Source organism: Cygnus olor, chromosome 15 (assembly GCF_009769625.2).
Source record: "Cygnus olor isolate bCygOlo1 chromosome 15, bCygOlo1.pri.v2, whole genome shotgun sequence".
Lineage (NCBI taxonomy): Eukaryota > Metazoa > Chordata > Aves > Anseriformes > Anatidae > Cygnus > Cygnus olor.
In genome coordinates this window covers 3,160,181-3,185,958 of record NC_049183.1, presented here as the reverse complement: position 1 = coordinate 3,185,958, position 25,778 = coordinate 3,160,181, and the positions used below count along the sequence as shown (strand labels likewise).

The 25,778-nt window shown below is 35.5% G+C and overlaps 1 protein-coding gene across 35 annotated transcripts in view; it reads right to left on the bottom strand.

Moving 5' to 3' along the window:
* RBFOX1 (RNA binding fox-1 homolog 1) overlaps positions 1-25,778 on the bottom strand; it is an 861,472-nt gene that overhangs the window by 22,166 nt on the left and 813,528 nt on the right. For 31 of the 35 annotated variants that reach the window (XM_040574360.1, XM_040574366.1, XM_040574385.1 and 28 more), the window contains 2 exons: positions 17,272-17,311; positions 8,357-8,421 (listed from right to left, as the gene is read on the bottom strand). In XM_040574360.1, the coding sequence (XP_040430294.1) occupies positions 8,357-8,421; positions 17,272-17,311 (105 nt within the window). The remainder of the gene's footprint in view (positions 1-8,356; positions 8,422-17,271; positions 17,312-25,778) is intronic. The other 4 variants (XM_040574369.1, XM_040574380.1, XM_040574387.1 and 1 more) reach the window with 1 other exon arrangement.

The window sequence follows — 25,778 nt, the reverse complement described above, 5'->3', positions numbered from 1 at the left end:
ATAAGACCATAAAGAGTTTTAAACTGCACATTTATCTGCAAGAGGAACACAGATTTTTAAATGGATCTTAACATTTTTAAGTGAAACCTAAAACTAACAGGCAAAATTCTGAACTCAGCATGTAACAGCAGAATTCATACTGATTTCAATGGCATAACTGCTTTAAGATTGGCCATTTCCTATGATTAATACATCCTACACACTTAAACTAAATCCTTACTTCAAGAACCAATCCAGTACTTTAACTTTAGAAGTGCTCAGTGTCAGCAATCTAAACTAAAGTCAGTATGATCGAGGACTGCAAAATTAATGCTATTTTTAAGTTTTATACATGAAAATTTTGTTTACTACTCTATTTTGAGCATATTTTTCACTCTTTTTAGGGCAAACACTACAGAATTTATAGTCTGCCTATTGTAAAGAATCAGTGCTTTATACAGTAAAGTATATGACAAAATCTAAAATTGGGGGGGATTTATTCTTTATGTACATCAAAAAATGTATCGTTCAGAGTTTATATTTATTTCTGATTTCCCAACTATTATTACAGTTTACTAGTAAATGCCATTTTATCCACAATTTTATTTGACCAGTCTCCTAACATACAGACATGCACTTTCTTCAGCAATAGTTAATATGAGCAATTCTTGCCTTTGAAGTTATTTTAATTTTTGAATTAATTTTAGAAATAACTTTGCAACAGAAGTTGTTTATATAATAATCAGAATTACATATGTATAAAAAACTTGACAGGATTATTTAAGAATTCATTCAAGAAAGACAAAAGAGAGTTTAGATGTTGTTACAGTTTTGGTTTAAGCTTTGAAATAAAGACCTTACTATTTTCTGCATGTATATGAAACATACTATGGCAGTTTTCACAAAAAGTTGCTCTTTAGAATATATGTATAAACTTTCTTCTCCCATTCCTGCTGTGCAGTATTCTTACAAACTGCTGATTTACTTGGAGTTCCTACATTTGTTCCTTGAGTTCCACAGATGTGTTACTTAGAAACTTGACAAGCCCAAAGTTGTAGGAAGAACATTTCCATTTTAATACCTAATCAAATGCTTTGGAATTCTTTGAAGTCGGAAAAAACTACAGAAAAACCATGCAAGATTATAAATTTCCTCTTTCTTGATTGATTTTGTCTACATAGTTATTTTAAGCTTGTTCCTCTAGTATTTCTTCACCTCACCTAAAGCACATCATAAATTACATGGCAAATACCTATGGATGAAATCCAATTAACTCCCTATTTTATTAATACCATTTCATACCTTTATCTTGTCTTTGCCTATATCCCAATCCTCTTAATTTCTCCTTGCTTGTAAAGCACTCACAGTGAAAGTACTTAGGTTGACAATACTTATAGCATGTTCTAATCTGCCTCTTTGTGGTCTATCGAGTCAATGATCTGAAAACTAAAAACTGTGTAATTAGACACTGACATGTCCAAAGGACCTGTTATGGTCTATCATGTCAGATGCACATGCATTGACCCAATAGACTGTAACAGTTTTGGTCTGTTGGATTAGGAATCAATGTTTTAATAACTCCCTAACTCCATATTTATCCAGTCCACTGAATACAACGCTCTTAAAAATGTTAACGTTGAACTTTCTTTCAATATCCTCTAAGAGTGAAGAAGCTAGTATGAAATATCAAATAGATAATTCCTACTTTAAAAATGTTAACCAATCATCTTTTTCCTCTTTTTAAAATGCCACAGCATGGAATTGCATCAAAGGACTATATTTATAATCATATTTGTTTAGTATGAAGTTTATTTTAAGGTAAGAAACTTCCAAGCTAAAACTCATGCCCTGATGTAGGCTAGATGTACTAAATAATGAAAGCAAGGATATTGAAGTTGCTACGTAAATGTCAGAATAAGTGCCCTTTTTTATTATTATTTTTTGAAAATAGCACTCGTTTAACAGGTCCCACTGTATTCAAGAAGGAACTGGTAGCAAAAGTACTCAGAATCTTTAAAAAATTGAGCACTTTAGGAATCCGGACAAGGAAATCAAGGATTTAATGTTCCTCTAGCTTCTTCATCATTTTTTTTCTTTGCAGTTCCCAGCATGGATGCCAAACCAGATTTTACAGTAATAATTAAGTCTTTTCTTGTCTACGGGGATTCTTAGCATATCCCTTGATGTGACAGTGAAGGAGAATGGGAATTACAGGAAACAGAAGTAGAAACAGGGTATGAAGAATACAAGTTCTGACATGGTAAAGGTTTCATAACCAGTGTTTGCTACCATTCTGGGCAAAGATTACCCCAGTTTTGAACCATTGGTGTTGGTTTAATAGTTACATGGATATCACACGCACACCGATATCACATACAGATAAATCAAGCCTTCACAGTATCAGAAAACATGCTAATTTTACTAAATGCTAGAAGAATGTTAGAAACCTCGAAGTATATGAGATAGCTTTCTGGACTTGCTAGTAGATTACAGTTTTATGAAATGTAATTGTTTGCGAAGTTTTACTACATGAATGTGACTCCATGTACCTCCCGCAAAAGTGTTATATCTACAACATTTTAAAATGAACCATGCTTCAGTCACTAGAAATTACTAGGTGCAGTACATTCTTATTTCAGGAAATTCTTTTCAAAATTCTCTATATGAAACACCCTATTCATAATATATCAAACTCTTCATATACTGGACTTTTTTCTTTTTTCCCTAATATATTATCTTTCTTTGTAATTATCCAATCTTTCTAATTCATTCACTAAAATGTAATTTTATGGCTATACCATGAGTCATAAACACCAGTCACTCTCAAAACTGTGATCTCAGTGATGAATATGGATTATGAAATTCTAGCATTGTGCCAGTGATACTCAGTTTGCCATAGATCAGATATAGGCATAAAGACATACAGGCCTAATAGCTTAAATTGACTACATCTCTGTAACAGCTAGATGAATAATTTGTCTGTTTGAAATATTACAGAATAAACAAGCTATAACTACCACACAGCAGAACCAGAAAAAAATAGACCAATCAAACATCACCACAACAAACCTAAGTGTTTGAAGTAGTAGTATTATATGCATGTTGTATTATACCTGTTTAAAAATTTAAACACAACCTTTTTACCCGTCAAAATGCTAACAGGTCCTTTTGATTTCCAACATTTGAGTAACACACAATATAGGCTATCTATTTTTCCTATATTTATTATCTCCAGTCCCCCAAACTTCTCCATACTTCTCAACATTTAACTTACATAGCAAAATTCAAAAAGGTTTGAATGTTCCAGTTGGGAATAAAGATATTGCTATATTTTATTCTTTTTCCTCTTCCCTCTTCCAAACCAATTAATTTAGAAATTTAAACTGTGCATGAAAGCTATTTCTTCTAAATCTTAAAAGGTATGATAATTAAATGAATGAAGTACTACTGTTTAAAATATTAATCTTTCTATAAAATTAATGGTAAATTAAATTTTGACTGAAGTTGTTGTTATATTTTACTTGCTGTCAAAACCTTAATTTTTAGTATATATCACTAGTAAGTTCCTCAGTAAGAGAAAATAAAATGAATAAACCTATGGCTTTTTTCATTGTTTATTTTTATAGATAATCTTAAAATCTACAATACACAAAAAAATCACCTCCACACCTCCATCTATATAAGCTAACATTTTATAGCTTGTGTATTTTTATTTTCATTCTACTTTTTGTCCTTTAATGAGTATGTTTCCCGTTAAATCAAATCTGTACCTATTATCCTATTTTAGGATAATCTGTCTGTATCTATTATCCTATTTTAGGATAATCTGACCAGAAATATCGAGTATTACTCTCCACAACTTGCACAGAATGAAGTGGAAAATATATTAAATTATATCGCTGTAGACAACAGTACTTTGACAAAAATAAATACTCCATGTAGTATATTAAAAATGTAAACTTCTGGAATATCAGGATTTTAAAGGGAGTAAGATTTCAGATCTGGAAGATGCACAACTTCCATATAATAAAATCACCTGTCTCAAATTTTGCACAAAATCCTATGTATGACCACAGAACATGTAACACAAACTGATAGCAAATATATATATATACCTTTTAAACTACAGAATATGTGTAAAATATTTTGGAATATATCTTATTGTTAAAAAAAAAAAAGTCAGCTTCCAGTGATGAGGGATCTCTTCTCATTGTTTATAGTGAGATTTTAATTGGATATTGTATTTTAAAAAATGGAAGTAATTTCAGAGCAAAATACATCTGGAAATACGTGTGTGTGTGTGTATGTGTTTGTGTTTGCATGTGCAAACGTGTGTGTGTGTTTGTGAGCGGGTGATGGATGGGGAATGTGTGTATATATATGAATACATAACCAAACATATATAAACACACAATTATTAAGTATTACAGGGTTAGCAAGCAGTACAAGTGAATAGACTCTGCCTTACTGGCAAGGAAAGTTCATTATCATTGGGGTTTTGTTTTATTATAGTACCATATAAACTTTCATAAATATTGCTGACAAAGTTAATATGCAAGAAAGGAACATTTTTCTTACTCTTATCAAAGATGCAATAATCAAATCATAAACCACAAAACCAATAGCCAATCAATGTGAATAAGTCTGCCCATAGGCTTAATTCAAGCAAGCCATTCACTGAGCTATGTGATGGATCCGTCAAATCCAATACAGCATTACAGACGTACTAGCAACATCAAGTGAACATGCAATGACAAAATGACAATACACCCCACTGCCATGCTTTGACTTGTTCTACCTCATAAATATAAAAGCTGATGACTTTGCTAGTTTCTCCTACTTCAGACTTTGATACAAATTTAAAAAACTATATTGCTTATTTATACTTTCAAAAATCTTACACGAAAGATTAATAAAAGCTGTACTAACAATTTGCTGACATCTAATTTAGTGTCTTTTGCACATCATTATAATTATTTTATTCCAAGCACTCTCAATTTGAAGTGCTTGGGAACTAAAGCTCCAGAATGGTGAAGAATACTTGTAGACGAGCAGTCCCCTTTTATCAGTTACAAGGATTGGACATTTTATCAAAAATATTTTAAATATTGGAAAGTTATAAAATATTTTTTGATCCACTTTATCAAAGATCTCCATATATTTAAGTGCAATTTAGCATAGTGAGAGATCACACGATGTAAAAATCCAATGTAATGTTTTTGAAGTTGTATTTGGTGATTATATTGCTTCATAAAAACAAACTACATCTTTTATTTATTATTTTTTGTGTGTTTTTATTTTCCAGTGCTAAGAAATCACTGGAGAAATCTGTGAGGCCTACTTCAGTTTTAAGATTATTTTTAGGAATACCTGATTTTCTTATCAAACTTACAGTTCTGCTTTGATTTATTTCATGAGGATTCCATTGCCAACTAACTGACCCTTATATATCTTTTCTTTGCCTATTTCCAGCAATATTTCCAACTCTGACAAACAAGGATACCATTGCATTTCTTCAAAATAGAGCTCTGTTACACTGATCATTAACCATTGACTTGGTGTATTGATTTTGATTAATAGAAACCTTTCTGTTAACCTTTATATTTAATTTACAAAAATATGTCTCCAATTTAAAGATTTCCTCTTTTCATATCCTGATTTAAGAAGCATGTCAAATATGGGATACTACCATTCATCATGTATATTATCTGTAGTCAAAAAGAATAAAGCTTTTTAAAATATATTTTCGTGATATGTCACTGCTTCAGCAGTATATACTCATTGGCTGTCACTTTGTTTTCCTATGCATTGTTTAAACATAAACAATAAGTATATTTAATTTGAAATGAATATAAATAGATCAAATCAACACTGAAAAGGAGCAGTATATATTATCGGATATGGAGTTTTTAATCCTGTCAGGCAAAAGCAGGTGACTATTAATTGAGAAGAAAATGTACAAGCAGTTGTACTGAACTGTTTTTCTGAATTTTAGAATATGCGATATTAATGACTCATGAAATTACTAAATTGAATTCATTAAAAATGAATGAAAAATTAGTAAAATTATGTAAGTAAAATTAAGTTGTGAGTAATCAGAGGTATCCATGTTTGCATATAGTTTCATATATGCAAAGAAATATTTGAGCAGATTGCTATTTGTTTTGTTCTCTATGTTAGTTTTAAGAATCTCCCGTAAAGTTCAGTTGTGATATTTGTAATTAACACAAGAAACCACATTCATTTTGGGGACGCAGTTCAAAGATGATGGGTAATCACATTAAAAAGGTTAATTAAAAAAATATGCAGAAGATATATAATTCTTTTAAGATATTTAAAATTATGCAACAGACAGGTTATGACAATTCTAATGATACACAACGTGTATCTGAAAATTAAACCTTTTGGAAAAAAAATAATTAAGGGTTGTAACAACTGCACTGCTACTGACATCATCTCAAGCTTCCTTAAAAACATTTAAAATAACTATCTTCTTCTTAAACAAGTCCTTTATTTTTTGTCAGCATAATTCTTCATGATGTTTGTGGACTTTCTATCCATACAATATGTGACCAACTGATGTTTTACCTTACAGCATTTGATTTATGAGAAGGTACATTAATTCATAATTAAAGCATTTAAAAGTCATATTGATATTGTTTACTTTCTCTACATAATGTATAGATTTTCAGAAATTCATTTATTCATAGGAGTAAACACCCTATAAAATGACCCAGGGACATTTTAATGATATCTGGCAAAAAATGAATAACCACGGGAGGTTATTTTTCATTTTGTCCTTTCAGCTTAAGCTTTTAGAATCAGGAATTCTTTTGCATTATAAAATCAGAGAATAATCCTAGAGCTGCAACATGCTAACACACCTTTGTGGAAATGAAATGAATTTACTGAGTAGCACTTCACCTTGTAGGTTACCCTAAGTAGAAATAGTACATCACGGACATAGTATAAATAGCAGCATCTAGTTGATATTACTGATACAAGATTAATAGAAAGAAACTTGCTTACCTGTCTGACACAGCATGCCTCAGCCACACATGCAAATTATTTTATTCATATAACTTTAAAAAATATATCTTCATTACCCAGAGTAAGCTTTTGAAAGGCAAATATGCATGCATAGCATTGTAACATTCATACCATGATACTTTATTCTAAAATTACGGAATCCATGAACAGCACTTCAATCTAAGAAATAGTTCACTTAAATTTCTTAATCTGTTGATTTCTTTAAGAAACAGAAACTTTTAAAAGCAATGTCTAATTTAGCATCTACAGTAATTTTTCAAATCAAGACTTAAGAAATTATATGCTCGTTTTCAAGGGAAAAATTTCTTATATAACGATTTGAGAAATGTGACCTTACTCCTCACTGTTATCGTGAAGCAAAACACATGCATGTATCTGTCTTTCACAATATACATCCTCCTTTTACAGTTGTATGCTCTTCAAATACTTGAAAAGTATTAGTGGTAGATTTTGCTAAAGGTACAGTTTCTGAAAAAACAGGTAGGATATTCTTTCTTTTCATTACAAAATCACATCCACACACTGCAAAAACTGCATGCATGTTTAATTTTAAGCAATTTGACAAAATCATATTCCTACTAGAATTTAGCAATTTAGACATTGACTTGAAAGGGGTCTTGATTTTCATCTTGCAAGAAAATGAGTTAATATATATGACATAACTTTTAGTTTTATAGATGTTAAGTCTTTGCATGTTTTTCTTATGCATATCTTAATGATCTTTTATTCCTGGTATTATTTTCACCAATGTGGTTTACGTTTGGAGGATACAAATACAGTGCAGAAGTATAACCTTTTTTTTTTCTTTTTTTTTTCTTTTTTTTTTTTTTTTTTAGCATTTCAAAAAATCTAAAGCCTGTATAGAAAGTAAATGGAAAAAAAAATATATCATTTTGCCTTGGATAGTTCAAACTTAGATACAGTTCATTCTCAATTTCCAATGACTAAAACAATGTCAATGAGAATTGAGGGCACTCAGTAGGTTCAGCTTCTAAATCAACCGAAATAATACTCCTAAGATAAATGATCTTTAGTAGCAGACCATCATGAAGCCGTACATATCTTTATCTGTATTGTACAAGGGTCACAGACCTTAACTGGATGATCTACAGCTTGGGAATGTGCACGTCTCATGCCCAATTCTCAATTAAGGCCTAAAATCTCTTAATTTATGGCTATTCATGGATTATAATAAAATAGCCTGCTTTAGATATCACAGTTATCTGCAGAGCAACAAGACAGTTATGAGACTTCAACAAGGCAAATTTATAGAATCATCTTCAGCTTCCACTGGTCAAATATTTATTAGTGATAAATGAGATCTTACCTGTCACTGTAGGCAGCTGCAGTGGCAGTGGCAGGCTGGGCATACCGGTAGGCAGCATAACCACCCTAAAACATAAACTCACATTCTAACTGGATTGCTACAGCAGCTTAAATAATATTTTGTAAAATTTAGCAGTAACTGATTGGAATATTATTGTCATACTGTAAGTTCAGTTAAGGGGTTAAATACACGTGACATATTTAAGTGAATTGTTAAGCAAAATCTATCACCATGAACTTGTTAAGATTTTTTCCAGAAATGTGGAGAAAGCAATGAACTGTATTCATCAACATAAGGTTTCTAAAAGACAATACTGTATTCATCCACACGTTTTCAAGTAGCGATTGTTCTTATGAATAAGGTATAGGCACATTAATAAAGCAATGTTTAACTTAAAAGAAAAACTCTGCTAATAATTCTTCTTTTCTTTTTTTTTGTACAAAATATGATTGATCATACCTGGTTGATTAAACTTATGAATTAGTGCACTCAATTAACACTTAATGTTATATAGGTTTTCAATTTATGCATAAAATTATAATGAAGAAGGAAAATTCTCTTCTTCCCTGAATTAACATTCAGTTGTATGTAACAGTAATTGCAGCTGTTCAATTAAGCAAACAGGACAAACAAACACACATTTGAAAGGAATTGTGTGCAGTGATGCATTGATTATCAAACTGTGAAAACAGCAGAGCTTCCTGTTCAATGGACCACGGTGTTATATCAACCATTTCAAAATGATCTCAGCATGCCAATTAACAAACAGAGGCCAGTCTCCACAGATAACACAAACACGATTTATGTTCCAATTAGAATTCACCACCCTATAATCCCCTGGGACATGGGACTCTGCATCCACTCCTCCTCTTCCCCCCACCTTAACAAAGAGTTGAGAAAGAAAGCATTTGGTCACTCAGTTTTGAATAAAATTTGTTCTTTTCCTAAAGACATCATTTTAATGAATTGATCCCCCCCTTTCTTTTTGGAAAACTGCATTCATACAAGATATTATGCTGAAGCATGAAGCACAGGTTAGTGTATCAACCCTTACTATAACAGTAGTAGATTTTTACTAGGTAGTTTTGTGAGTTCCCTGTTTTGATTTTACAAATAATAATAATAATAAAAAAGCTTTTCAGAAAAGCAAGGAGAGAATTTCAACTGTTTTTACAAGCTATTTGCCCTTCTACTGCCTTGCTTGGTGGAATGAATGCCTTCATCCCTAAAAGGTAGGAAACTTTTTTGGTTTGAAGATTTGAAGCAGAACGGTTATGGAAACCAATCATTCAGCTGATAACGCCACATCACCCTAAGAATAAACAAGTTCTACATATACTGACAGCTCCTCAGACACTTCAGTCTATGAATTGTCACCTTACTTGAGAAACATTCTTTCTGACTTTTTCAAGTGCTCACATAAGGAAAACTATGTTTACTTCTACTGATCAGTTCCCTGCCAGAAGCAATTGTATCACACAACCACTAGAATAAGGCAGGTGCTTCTATAATACTTTTTATGCTGTCTCTTTTGCAGCAAACTGCTTCTCTGTGCAAGTGCAGCAGCATTGAGAAGAAATACTTTCTCATTTCAGACCATTTGATTTTTATAAGCCAATAGTGGGCTATTACTGTCAAAAGATGTATAATAGGCACATATTGCTTGCAGGTATGTGCATACAGGCAATCAGATGTCAATTAATGTCACCAAGTGCAAACTGAGCCAGTGAACAGTGAGACTGAGCACTTGGCCTGGGTTGTGCTCCAAGGAGAAAGGTGACAGATTACACAGCTCTCTTTTCTCCCATCCTGTTCTTCATAGTGCTAAAAATAGTGCTAGTTTCAGTGGTGGGGTTTGGCTGTGTATTTTGTTTGTTTATTTGGTTGGTTTTGTTTTGAGTGCTGATATGAGGAAGTACAAATAGTAAAATTATGAAGATGATATTAAACGTGACAAGCTTGTTTTCAACGTCCAGTCCTGAAAATGTATGGCAGACTACAAGTCATTCTGCAGTGTGACATGATTTTGTTAGTCACATGTATGATTGTTCCAGTAGTCCATTTCTAAAAACCTTTATTTAAATTCAAGAGGCCACAACATTTCAATCTAACTATGCACATATTGATTCTTACCATGGTAAAGGATTGAAAATGGGCCACCACCAGAAGTATCAATGTTTCAGACTAAAATGAGAAAATGAGACAGGCTGTTCACATACTGGCTGGTCTTAAATCTACAGATAAGCAGGCTCTGTCAGAATTGTTTTTCTTTCCTTTAAGTACCATTTAAAATTGGTGAGTCTGTGAAGAGTGACCTTTTCTTACTCAAAACCTGCTTTCCCTAAATATGAGTTGCTTTTTTTTTTTTTTTTTTTGGGGGGGGGGGGGGGGGGGCGGGAAGGGGCTTGTATTTTGATTTGCTTTCATCAAAGAAATTCTGCTGAACAATTAAGATCAACTCTGAACTTCATTAAGCTGCTGTGGATTCAACAATCACAATTAAATTTGTGAAAGTCATGGAAAAATTGAGTCTAAAGAAATACAAATAAGGAGAGATCCGTTATTAAATTTGCCTGAATGCTTTGAAGATATAAATTGCAGGATGGCTATGGATATCAGGCAGATCATAATTCTCTATCAGCCCATGTCATGATTTCATATTTTTAACATAAGCTATTATATTACACATTAGCGATCTGGACAATGAGGCCAAGCATTCCCTCAGCAAGTTTGCCGATGACACAAATACTGGGAGGAATGGCTGATGTGCCGGAGGGCTGTGCTGCCCTCAGAGGGACCTGGACAGGCCAGAGAAATGGACTGGCAGGAACCTCGTGAAGTTCACAAAGGGGAAGTGCAAAGTCCTGCACCTGGGGAGGAACAACCCTAGGCACCAGCATCTCCTGGGGACAACTGAGATGAAAAACAGCTTGTCAGAAAAGGACCTGGGGACCATGGTGGACATGAAGTTAACCACGAGCCAGCAATGTGTCCTTGCTGCAAAGACAACTAATTGTATCCCAGGCTGCATTAGGAGGTGTGTTGCCAACAGGTTGAGGGAGGTGACCCTTCCCCTCTACTCAGCCCAGATGAGGCCACACCTGGAGTCCCGTGTCCATTTCTGGACTCCCCAGCACAAGAGAGACCTGGACATACTGGACAGAGTCCAGTGAAAGGTCACAAGGATGATTAAGGGGTGGGAGCACCTCTCCTGTGAGGAGAGGTTGACAGCTAGGACCGTTCAGCCTGAAGAATCGAAGGCTCAGAGAGATTTTATCAGTGTTTAGAAACACCTTATGGGAACATTCAAGGAGGACGGAGCCAGGTTCTTTTCAGTGGTGCCCAGTGCCAGGACCAGAGGCAGTGGGCACAAACTGAAAAACAGGAGGTTCCCTCTGAACATCAGGAACCACTTTTTCACTCCAGGTGACTGAGGACTGGAACAAGTTGGACAACATGACCTCCAGAGGTCTCTTCCAACCTCAACCTGTCATTCTGAGGTATAATGATATGTAAAAACATTCTTAGGCAAATTATTTTTACAGGTTTTGTGTTCTAAAGATTTGGTGCAGTATTATTTCTTATTATTTTATCAGTTACTTCAGATGATTTATCATTATGACAAAACACTTGAAGATATGCTTTATCTTGGGAATCAGGAAGGAAAACTGATTCAAACCACTGAGCTCTAAACTTGCGTGACACATTCTACTTTACAATTAGTCTTAATTTTTATCTCGGCCATTACTGTAGATGTAAGTAAAATTCATTACACTAGTAATATTCCCTACATATACTACATATAGGCAGTAGTAATATATGTTACATATACATGTGTAGAGAAATATTTAAGTATTTGTCTGCATGCATTATACTGTATTGCAAAATAAAGTTTACAAAAAAAATCAGAATTACATACTAATAAAAACCAATTTGCAGTTGCTGGGTTTTAGAAATGTTTTGTGTTTTTATTTTCTCTAAGTAAAGAAAGTACCTGTTATGCTTGACTTTTTGAAAAGTCAAACAAAATAATAAATTCAGCTAAAATAATTAAGAATGTCTACTGCCTTATCTGCATCCTCTGCTTCCAAAGGAATGATCACACAGTACTACTGCAGCTTAAGTTGTCTAAAATTTTGAGTATAGGGGAAATTAATAGAATTGCAGTCCAAATATACAGATATATCTCACTGTCATAAAATATTGAATGGGACAATTACAGCAATTACCATTGTATTACATGGGACATGAAGAATATGTGTGATTTTGTGGTTCGTTCCAGAACATAAAGACACCTCATAGCCTATTATCATTTATACACACAGAATCCATATTCTCACTGAATAATTTGTGGAATAGTATGATTTTACAACAGTCTTCATTCAGCCTACTGATATTTTTTTTCCATCAGTTGGCATGTCATGCCTGTGGTAAATTATTGCCATACACAGCCTCCTGCAATAATGCTCTATAAAGAAAGAGAAATACAATGACTTAACAGAGTAAAGGAAGGAAGGACAGAAAGAAGGATGGACAGATGGAATTTAGACGAATCCTCCCAAACTGCTCATTACAAGTTTCCTTTTAATGTAATCAAATACATCTCTGTACTTTGCTCAAGCAAACTGAAAAAGAGTAGTGGGATCAGTGGAAGATCTGTAGCCAATTGTTACAGAGAAATCTTAATCAGTTTTAGAAGTGTTTGCAGATTTTTTTGATAAGATAAAAATGAAACAATGGAAAATCAAAGACATCTGATTTTTTACGTAAGTGTGTATAGTACTAAGTATAATTCCCAAATAAAAGAGTTACACAAACACATAATCAGAAGTTACAATATGGGTGCACTACTACCTACCTATTTGTACTACTACAAACCTACATTACTTTTTATCTTGATCTCAGATGCACTGACAGTGTTTATTGGATGACTAAATGATGCCTATTTTTTCATTAGTTTTTCCAATTACTAACATAGTTAATTTTCTATATTAATGTTGAGAATACATTTTCCTCAATTTTCATTTCCTATAACTCCTTTCACTTCAAGTTCTTGAAGTATTGTGAACATAAATAAATCAAGGTTCAAAATGTGTTATAGTATCGAGAATTATATCTGCTTTATTAGTTAAAAGTGAAAAATAAGACAAATTATATGGAGCCTTGCAGACATAAAAAGCATAATTGATCATTTCCTCATCCTCCACTCATACTGATATTGTGGTTTACACAGTATTTGTTCTGCTCACAGAGCAAAACATTGGGAGAACTAAAAATAAAATGCCTTATTTTTGATAGCTCAACTTCTGAGACAGGCCTACTTGAAAGTTTTGTGCTATTTCTGGGCTTACAGTGTACTCCCAGACCTATCTGTTGCCTCAGAAAAGTTCTTGGTAATATATCCAAATTGGCAGCACCTGCATTAATTCTAATCCACTACAATCATCAAGAGTAATTTAGCATTGTTTTGAATATAGCGTTTATATCACAAATAGACCAGAGAGATGAAAAGACATTTCATCATTAGATCTCATAACTTTTTAAAAGGTACCATGGAATGTTCTAGTGTATGGAGCATTAGGAGGAACTACCCACTGCACCTTTACAAAACACTTAAAATTAAAGACTTAAAACTACTTAAAATTAAGACTCTGATGTTAACTACATATCCCTGCTTTTCACATTAGAACAGCGCCTTTTGGGATATCTGATTGCATCAGTAGACTCCCATCCAGTATCATGGGAATACTGCTTAGATAATTGATACAGTTTAATCAAAATGTCTCCTTTCTGCTAGGAACGTAGATACCTAAAACCTCAATACCTTCCTACCTCTGAGCTAAGGAGACAGCAGTAAGTGTTGATAATATCTTTCCATTTCTCTGCTCATAAAGTATGCCTTATTCTTGATCAGTAACTTGGAAAAAAAAAACAAAAACAACATCAACAACTCTACCTTATCTACCTGTGTACTTATGAATTGCCTTGGACCCACACCAGCTGCAGTACTACAGGTCCAGAATCCTGAGAACGGGTCAGAAAATCTTACAGTAAGCAATAAAACTGACCAATGTACATGGTCAACCTGCATCACCATTTCTGAAGCTGGTGATGAGAGAGTTTGAAGTATCTGCTATTCCTTGGCCTTCTCAAATTTTAGTTGTCGATTGAAGACTGACATCTTCTGAAAACATTCTTCATGACAACAGTAAAAAAAAAAAAAAAAGGCAACAACAAGAAAAAAACACCACAGATTTGAAATAAAGCAGAACAACAGTGCAGAGCTATTATTTTAACTGCATATTTTTTCATCTGTTACTATTTTGGTTTCATTTTGTGGACTGTATTTTCTTATTTTCACAGGTGTCAGTCTTCATCTAGGAACTTCTATATTTGCTGGGAGGCAACCTTAATTCTCTTTTAATGACTTTTTCTCTTTGTGAATCAATACTTAATTTTAAAAGGTCTTCCTTTCTTCCTGATCATCTCCTTTATTTTTCCTACTTAAAGGCACATTTAAAAATGAATTCAATAGCTCAGTTATTTCAGAGGCATTATTACATTTCACATATAACTGTGTGAAATACAGAATATATTGTACTACATATAGTCATGGGTCTGGATTTTCCATTTTAGACTGTATTTTTGTATTCCTATTCTCTTCTATGCTTCTGATTAGAACCTGTACTTCAAATTTTATTTCTTTCTCCTTTTTCAACAAAATATTTGTTCTTTCACAAAGCTTCAGCTCTGTAATTAAAATGAAAAGCTAAGTAGAACTTTATTATATCCAACTGGGAATTAATAAATAACTTGCTCTGCTGGAAACTGTTATACTGAGAACCAACACTGTTTATAATATATTTTCTTTTGACTTATGCCAGTTTTCCCTCTCTCCTTTCATCAAAATGTTTTGGTTGCAAGAAATAAAAATGTGAAGAAAAATGAATTATAAACTAAGAAGCTTTGAACATCATAAAACATAACCAAATTTCACAATATTTTTGAAATTATATTAAGTTCTGTACAAGTAAACATTCTGTACACGTAAACATTCTGTTACATTAGAGAATTAAGTAATGTAATCAGAAATACAAGGCTGCAACTGAGTGAAAACCAATGCACCAGCACAGTTACTGCATTTTCTAATGCATGAGTATTCCAGACAAGAAAACTGAAGCTAAACTAGAAATTAGTAATTTCTTCAGCATCTTCCTTAGTGAAACAACCTGCTGTTTCTGTTTGGTTCTGTTTCTGAACCAAAATGTTCAAGACTATAAGAGGAAAAAGGCCACCTTAAAATAAAATAATTGTCAAGCACCAAAAGCAGCAGTGGGCTCCAAAACTATGAACTGTTACACGAACATATAATTCTCACTTATTCAATCCCATTAACCAATCTTGAGGAAGATGTCTTGTCACCTTTCAGATTGGTAAACTGAGCATAATGGATGACACATTCTTTTGACATTATACACAAATATGAAAACTGGAAATTACACGAAGAAATTCAACACTGTACAACATATCTAAAATATGCCTCAAAAAATTCAACAGTAAAGTGTTTAGGTGAGACTAAAGCAGCATACTACACTTGAGTAAGCCTTTGGCAAATGTGTGATTCTCATGTGTCAGTAACAATATGTTACTGATAAAATCACTAAGTATGTAGAGAATTTTAAACTGTGCTAATTCATTTTAAATGTATTCTTAAACTGCACAAATTAATTTTCAAATGAGTATCAGCCTTTTACCCCATCAGAAAAAGAAAGGCTACTGCTTGCATAATTTCAATTTGTTTTCCTTTCAAATAACACCTAATAGAAAAAAAATCTGTTCCTTTGGAAATAGCTTTAAGAGATTACTGGTAATAAATACAAGGAATGCTTCCTACAACGATCTAGTGATTTTTTAATGTTCATACCAATGTCATCTCATCCACCTCTTTGTAACTCAACAGAGATGGTGAAACATAAGCACAATTAGGATATAGCAAGTTGTCTGTTGAAGTAAAGATAATTGTAACTTTGTAACCACATTGCTTTATCAAAATAATAACAGATGTGAAAGATTACAGTACTCTTGGTAACATTTTATATCCACGTATTTTTTTAAAAAACTGTAAAAATAGGGTGCAAGAATTATTTTAGAAGACTGAAATTCAGCCTCAACCATCTGAAACTTCTTGTATACTCAGATGTAAGTAGCCTCTTTGCATACATTCAAGGTAAAAACTTCAATATGGGTAAGAAAATTTAAAAAATATATTATTTAAAATGAAATTAGTGACCAATGAGTTACATACATTTTAATGTGAAGTAGGTAATTACTATCCATGGCTATTGACAGTTACTAACAAATATAAATACTTCTTACATCATAAGCAATCTCTATTTCATTTAAATTTAAATATGTGGATATTTAAGCAATATACAGCCATCCATCCAAAGATGTACACACATCTACCAAATGTTGCCTGGATTTGAGAAGTCTTACTTGGTCTCTCTTTCTCTCCATACTGCATTTTTATTCCTCAGGTATTAATATTCAATTTGCCTTTTTATTTTTTTTAATAGTGTTCTGGAGGTTGGCAGGAAAGTGTTTCTACTTTATTTTAAAGTATTCTTCGTATTTAATTTTGAAAGGAGACACTCTTCCACGCACACATACACACACATTTTTCACATCTTTTTGCATTTATTCAACATTGGATTCAAGAGTTAATTCAGCTCCACTGAACAATGATAGATGTAATGAACAGAATGGTCTTCCAATGTGAGAGATACTCTTCTCAATTCTTTCTGACAGGCAAGGGATGGTAAATAGACAAAACAGAGTCAAGCTAGGCAGCAAACTTGTAAAAAGAATGACTCTGGTAATGTACAAGGACAGCATGCACATCAATGAATACTTACATAAATGTCTGCACCATAAAATCCATCCTGGTATACAACACTGCAAGGATGCACACACAAAGAAAAACATCCATATTAGTGCATTTCCACATGCAAATGCCACCAACCCCTGCACAGCTGAGGTTAGTCTTGTCACAAGAACAAAGGGAGGGGGAAAAGAAGGCACTCTTCACATTGGTTAAGGAGGTTGGTAGCAATTATCAGAAGTGGAACTGTACTGAGTATTACATCTTTATAAAGTATGCCAAATGCTTAGTCAAACAGAGGTAAAGCATGGCAGAACTGGAAAATACATCTGGCAAGGTCTTGTTTTTCACTTTTTTTTTTTTTTTTTTTTAAGAATCCACAAATTTGCAGCTTTTTTTTTCTATAAAAATTTTCAGTGGCCTAATCCTGAGAACAGTTTTATTACATTTACAAAATGTTATTTCCTGAAATACTACTTTCTTGTCCTGTAATTATGTCGGCCTTCTGAAACAAAGTGGTAAATGTCATCACTTAGATGGGAAACAAAAAGCCTAAGTTTATATGGTGAAATAATTATACTGATGGAATTCTACCACTTGTTTCAAATCTCAATAGCTAAGTGTACACACAGATGAGAATATTCATAGGTACTGCGTTGATGCACATTTCTGATACTGACAACAAGTCTGGTAAGAATGCCATAGTGTTATTCTTATAAGAAAAGGGCTAAGCCTTCTCACTATCGTTTTACAACTTTGGCAAACATGCCCATAATTATCAGCTACCCTGGAGTTCTGTCTGGATACATTAGTACTTCTTATCTTCAAAAAACGTAGAATTGTTATGTTGCGATTAACAGTTTACCCAAAGATTTCTGCATTACAGCTAACACAAATTCTCAGTGTAAATAGTACAAATTTTAGATTCTAAACCCTTCAGGATAAATGACACAATATGACAAAGATGGTTTAAATGATTATACTAGATAAAACTGAAACTATGCAACAGTGGCCTACCAATTACACACATTGTATAAGTCCAGCAACTTTATTTTTACTTGGCAGTTCTGCAACTAAAGAGAGGTATTTCTAATATAAGAGTCAACCCAAGTTGTTTTGAGAGCTAAATATGAAAACACGTGATAGGCTTTTTGCAACAATATTTTCAATTTGAGAATACTAGTATCTGGGAATAATAGTTATCATCAAGTTGCTAGCCTAAACTGTTTTGCAATTTCAACAAGAATTTTCATGTCAGAAGTATAACTGATCTATTGAGGTCAATGGCCAAACCCCACAGGGATGAACTGGTATGTGTTTAAGCCAGATTCACTTGAGAAAATGACAAGTACACATACATGCATATAAACTACATTATACTTTAACAATGATGAAAGTTTGTTATGGAATAATAACATATGAAAACCTGGCTCCACTTAAATCAGAGTCTGCCATCTGCTTCAGTTAAGGTCAGAGATTTACTTATGTTTTTTTTCCATAATTCTGTAAGAGCAGAATATGGCAAACCTGGACTACATTGTTAGTTTTCAGAAAACCTGTTATTTACATTGTAGTGTACCTACATTTCATTTCTGATATTCTAATTATTTTAAAATATTATGTTTTCCTCACAGCTGTTTGCATGTAAGAAGTAAAACATTCCACATGACTGTGAGGTAGAGTAACACAATCGTGAACAACACAGGAGTCTTATGAGATCATATACAAATGATACAAAGGTTACTGGAGACAGAGGCTTTTATCAAGAATTTCATATAGCAAGTTTGTTTTGCAAATAATACACATTTAAAAAAAAAAAGGCATATTTATTCCAAGGGCAAGGACTCCATTTTTAAAATAATCATGTATCTTCTGGATAGGATTACTCATTCCTTCATGTAAGGGGACAAACTCAGCCTCCACATCAAAAAGATGCTACACAGATCAGTGTTGTTGTACACTGTATTAAATTAGCACTTACTAAAGCAAGTCTAAAACTGTACATTTTTATGCATAATGTATAACTCAAGATTATTTTCAATAATAGGCAGCTGTGTATACACAGCGCAAAATTACAATAAAGCTCAGATTATTTGTTTATAATAGTATTTAAAAAAAAAAAAAAAAAAAAACAACATCCAAATCCTAGTGGTTATATAGTTCAGAAAGAAATTTGTAAGAGGTTACTGAAAAATGAACCCCCCCAAATACCTCATCTAAAGAGAGTATCTAATGCCACCATCATGCCACATTCCAGTGACAATTCATTCTCTGCTCTTGGAATTCTGAAGTTCCCCAAGATGACCGCTGAGAAACAGTGATGATAAATCAGTGCACAACAGGAAGACAGAAGTGCTATTTTAGTTCTTTTGATCTAAAAAAGGGTATTTAAGAAAACTACCTTTAATGCCTATTCACTAGCTCTAGAGCTCATCCTTTAAAATTAGCAGTGGCAGCACAGAAGAATTGCTTCAGAATTATATTTCAGAACTAATTACCTCCACTATCATTAAGTTCTATAAATACAGCTACAGAAATACTAAACATATGCAAGGTTGATTAATTCCAGAAAAAATACTGGTATTGAAAAACCGAGGTTCTAAGTAAAAACAGATACAAGGTCCTCGCAATTGTTCAGATTTATACGACATGGAAATGCTAGTTTGAATCATGGATCACTTCAACTGTTAAGTGATCATCTAATTCTGCATCACACTGACTATTTAAAAATAGAATATTACCTTACGTGTATTTGGTTTATGAGGCAATGTTTTGGTAGCAGAGAGGCCACAGGGTTGGCCTGCGTGGGGAGATATTTCTGCAAGCCTGTGGAGCACTTCATACAAGAGCAGGTTGGTATGTCCTGTAGGAAGCTGCAGCCCAGGGACAGCCCACACTGGAGCAACAGGAATGTATAATAAGGAAGGAGCAGGAGAGAGGAACTCTTACAAGCTGACTAAAACCTCCCACTTCCCAGTCCCCTGCACTTCTCAGGTTGGGTAGGAGATAGAGGAGTTGGGAATGAAGGACTGAAGTGGAGCCTAGTAAAAGGGAGTATGGATACAAAGTGTTAATAATTTTTATATTTGTTTCTCACCATCCAACTCTACTTTAATTAGCAATAAATTAAATTAATTCTCACAAATTCTAGTCTATTTTCCCCATGATGGTAATTGGTAAGTGATCTCCCTGTCTTTATCTCGACCCATGACCTTCATCATATTATTTTCTCCCCGTGTCCTGCTGGGGAGGGAGTGTGAGAAAGCAGCTGGGTGAGAGTCTGGAAGCCAGCCAAGATCAACCCACCACATAACATTAAAATATACTATTTTCAATTATTATTGAACATTATTATTCAGAAATAACACATCTGAGAGAACGTGTCAAAAAGAGGACCCATTTCCTTCCTCCTCTTGGTGATTTGTGAATTTATAGTGAAGATCTTGCAAGATGAATAGGGACTGAAATGCTTCAAATTCCCAAATGCAGCTGGTTGTAATCTTGGGTAGGTTAGTTCATTTATCTAGGCCGTCTTTTTACATATAATGCTCAGTCAGGTACAGACGGAAACTTACTTTGAATTCTGAATCTGTAACTGCTTGATAAATGTTATACCGGAGGAAGAACCCAACACAGAAGTGAGACAAAGGCATGACTCTATCACTAAACAGGGTTAGCATTAAGATGAAGTGACAGAACCAGGCAAATGAGTATAACATTCCCAAGCAGGACATGGACTTTGAAAAGAAATCAGCTGATTTTATCTAATTTTCTCCATACATTTTTGTAATATGATATGTTAAATATAAGACCTTCAGCTTCTTTGGAAGTTTGCCTCTAAATTTTCTTCACATTTTCATGGATTTTGGATATTTTCTCTATTTACCGTCCTTGTCACTTGTTGACTCCTGTGACTGAATGTTATCACTGGAGTCAAATGTATTTTCTAACCACACCCATCATCAGAAGGAAAAAGTGTAAAGCATCAACAGCTATGTTTTACTCTTGCACTTTTCTTTCCTTTAGTATATTATTTTCCAAAGGGTAATTTGCTTGACTCATCATCCTCTTTTCTCTCTCTGAATCTGCAGGCAGAGAACAGATGTTATGTCTCAAGCATGGGAAGAGACTGAATGCATCACGTAGGAACCCATCTTGCCACAGCTCCTTTTACATTTTATATTCAAAAAATTGTCCTGGCAGACACATAAATCTTGAGTTCCTTGTAAACTGACACAGGGTCTGGAAATAGTCATGTACTGAAGTCTGAATTACTGCACCCAAGAATGGATGATCTGTTAATGCATTACCTGGAGGCATTAAAATAAGGACAACAAACTATGGGGATTTATTCAGATGTATTTTATGATTTTATTGTGCTAAGGAAAACTCAAAGAGAGAAACCTTGATTTAATAAGAAAGCATGCATCTAAATAATATCATATGTGGCAATCATTTCCTGAAATTATATTTGATAAATATGAAACTGTTTTCTCACCAACTATTAAACACCTGCAGTGCATTTTTTTGTTGTTGTTGTTTTGGTTTGGTTTTGTGTTTGTTTTGTTTTGCTTGTTTGTTTGTAAATTTATTAAGGCAAGCTCATTAGCAGTTTAGATTACACCTATATAATATTCTGGGAGGACTTCATCTGTCTTTATATTAATTTTCCTACCCTTATCTTTCAACAGGATTGGGTTAAATAATCTGGCATAAAACAGTTCTTGCATGTGCAAACCTTCGTACAGTGACTTCTTACCAGCTAAGCATATATGACTCTCAGCCATACAAACAATCTGCACAAGTTAGCATAAATAACCTAAAGCAGATTAAATGCATGGATTTAGTGCAACAAACAGGCATTACAATCGTGATTTGAGCCATTGCAGTAGGAGTCACAGTTATAGTACACTATTTCCCCTCCATCACAATTAAGAGCAAGCACATGATGAATAAAAATTCTGCGTTTTCTGTTTGCTGATGGGGTCACCTTTACTGTCCTAAAGATATTTTCCAGTTTTTTGATCCCTGCTGAAGACAAAATATGCCTTTTATATGAAGCTTTCCTGAGAAAAGTAATAGAAGAGATGCAATTATAACCTAAAATAAACCAAAGGCAGGATTTTCAACACTAATAACACAACTTTCACTGTTGTGAATATAGAACTGGAACTCCTGTATGAGACTTAACAATACCATTATTCCACCTTTTAGTGTTCTCTAATTCCAGGTTTTTGTCTTTCCAGTTTCAACATTTTATGCCATGAAAAAATTACAGTATTTGCAAATTAATAGAGGGCGTTGCTGCAGAGAACAAAGCTGGGAGACATAAACCACTATGAGCTGTCAAAACATGCTTTTTTGTTCTAACAGTTGCACATATGTACAAAGCAGAGTCCCAAGTAAAAGAAAGGTTCTGTGAGCCCAAAGAAATCTATTGGAAAAAACATAACCACTGTTATGTTAAAGTAGTAGATGTAGTAGCTTATATTAATTATCCTTCTTTCTTAACTTTCTTAAAGGTGTTATTTGCAATCAATTACTTTTAAAAAGGGGAACAGTTCCTGAATAGTCTGTTACTTTTCCTTTGCCCTCCCCAGCTTCATAATTTTTATTTTATTCTTACCATCCTGTCCCTGATATTCCACGATCCTATTACATACTTACATTCTGCTGGGAACTGTTTAAAATGTATAATATATGATACAGTATGTTCTGTCACAAGAAACAGATGAATAACACAGAAACTGGTTGAAATCAGTCTTCTGGATCAAGAGGCAGACATAATTTGTGATAGAAAGGGTGTATTTTCTATATTTACACAAAGTACATTTCTTTCCATTTTCATTTCCTTCTCCATTTCATAGAATCATAGAATCATTAAGATTGGAAGAGACCTCCAAGATTATCTGGTCCAACCATCACCCTACTACCAATGCCACCTGCTAAGCCACGTCCCTAAGCATGAAGTCCAACCTTTCCTTAAACACCCGCAGGGATGGTGACTCCACCACTTCCCTAGGCAACCCATTCCAATGCCTGACTACTCTAAGAAGAAATGCCTCCTAATTTCCAACCTGAACCTCCCCTGGCACAATTTGAGGCCATTCCCTCTTGTCCTATCGCTAGTTATCTGTAAGATGAGGCCAACCCCCAGCTCCCCACACCTTCCTTTCAGGTATCTGTAGAGAGCAATAAGGTCTCCCATGAGCCTCCTCTTCTCCAGACTAAACAACCCCAGATCCCTCAGCTGCTCCTCACAGGACTTGTGTTCCAGGCCTTTCACCAGCTTTGTAGCCTTTCTCTGGACACGTTCCAGGGCCTCGATGTCCTTCTTGTTCTGAGGGGACCAAAACTGAACACAGTACTCGAGGTGCGGCCTCACCAGAGCTGAGTACAAGGGGATGATCACCTCCCTGATCCTGCTGGCTGCACTATTCCTGATACAAGCCAGGATGCTGTTGGCCTTCCTGGCCACCTGGGCACGCTGCCGGCTCGTGTTCAGGTGAGCATCAATCAGCACCCCCAGATCCTTTTCCTCTGCACAGCTTTCCAGCCACTCTGCCCCAAGCCTGTAGTGCTACATGGGGTTATGGTTGCCAAAGCGCAGGACTCGGCACTTAGCCATGTCCACTCATCTCACTGGCCTCTGCCCATCCTGTTCAGGTCCCCCTGCAGGGCCTTCCTACCCTCCAGCAGATCATCACTTCCCCCAATTTGGTGTCATATGCAAACTTCCTGAGGGTATACTCAATTCCCTCATCCAAATCATCAATAAAGATATTAAAAAGGATGGGTCACAGCACCAACCCCTGGGGAACACTCCTGGTGACCAGTTGCCAGCTGGATTTCACTCCGTTCACCACTACTCTCTGGGCCCAGCTGTCCAGCCAGTTTTTAATCCAGCAAAGAAAGAATGTACCTGTCCAAACCACGGGCTGCCAGTTTCTCCAGGAGAATACTATGGGAGACTGTGTCAAAGGCCTTGCTGAAGTCTAGGTAGGCTACGTCAACAGCATTTCCCTCATCCACCAGGTGGGTCACCCAGTCATAGAAGGAGATGAAATTGGTCAGGCAGGACTTGCCTTTCATGAACCCATGCTGACTAGGCCTGATCCCCCAGTTGTCCCGCATATGCTGTGTGATTGCATCCAAGTTATTCCATCTAAGATGTTCCATCAAAGGTTCCATCACCTTTCCTGGCACCAAGGTCAGGCTGACAGGCCTGTAGTTCCCCAGATCCTCCTTACAACCCTTCTTATGGATGGGCGTCACATTAGCAAGTCTCCAGTCATCTGGGACCTCTCTTGATGACCATGATCACTGATAGATGATGGAAAGTGGCCCAGGAATCACATCTGCCAACCTCCTCAGCACCCTTGGGTGGATCCCATCTGGCCCCATGGACTTGTAACAGTTCAGGTGGAGTAGCAGGTCTCTAATTGTCTCCACTCGAACTGTGGGGGGGTTATTCTGCTCCTTGTCCCAGACTTCCAGGTCAGGAGGCTGAGTACTCCGAGGATAAGTGGTCTGTCTAGTAAAGACAGACGTAAAGAAGGCATTAAGAACCTCAGCCTTATCCTTATCCTCTGTAGTCATGTTCCCCCTGTCCCTGCCAGCTCCTGGGCTAGAGTCCATTTCCCCCTTTGAGACAGGTGGGACCCACTGGCAGCCAAGTGCCAAGTAAACCTCCCCGTGATCAAAAAAAAAAAAACAAAATTCCTGTGATGGCACCAGCCATATATTAATCAGCTGGGCCTTCCAGGTCCTCTAAGCATCCCTCCCCACCACTGAAGGGATAGAGGAAACACTACCTGTGCACCCACTCCATCCAGTAAATGCCCCAGCCCCCTGAAGTCTCTTTTGATAGCCTTCAGGCTTCTCAGCAATTTCACCACTGCCAGCCTGAATTATCAATAAGGGGTAAGAACTGGAGGGGCGAACAACTCAGGAAGTTTCCTGGTAATGTCCCTGACCCAGGCCTCAGGGAGGCAGCAGACTTCCCTATGGGTAGGATCAGGCTGACATATAGGGCCCTCTGTTCCCCTCAGAATGGAGCCGCCTACAACAATCACCCTTCTTTCCTTCTTGTTGGAGGAAGTCTTGAGTCATGGGGTCGACTTTCTTGCCCTAGACAACCTCCAGTGTAGACTTTGCCCCACATTCTCACCACCCTGTCCCTCAAGCTCCAGGGCCTCAAACCTAGTGTGTAAGGGCACCTGGGGAGGCGAGGTGGGTAGGGAGGGGGCTCACCTGTGCCACTGAGCAGGGACCTGTTTCCATTCCTCTCCATTTCTCAGGTCCCCTCCCTCTGCCTGAAAGTGACAGGGCAGGGGGTCCATCACTATTTGGGGTGTATCGCCCTGGTGCCTTTCTTGCAGGCATGGCAGGGAGTGACTCCACCTGTCTATCTCCTGCTCACACTCCCTGATAGTCCTTAATCTCTCCACCTCCTCCTTGAGCTCTGCCACCAGGCTGATCAGATCCTCCACCTGCTTGCGCTTCACGCAGGCAGTATCTCTGTCACCCGCCATTGGCAGC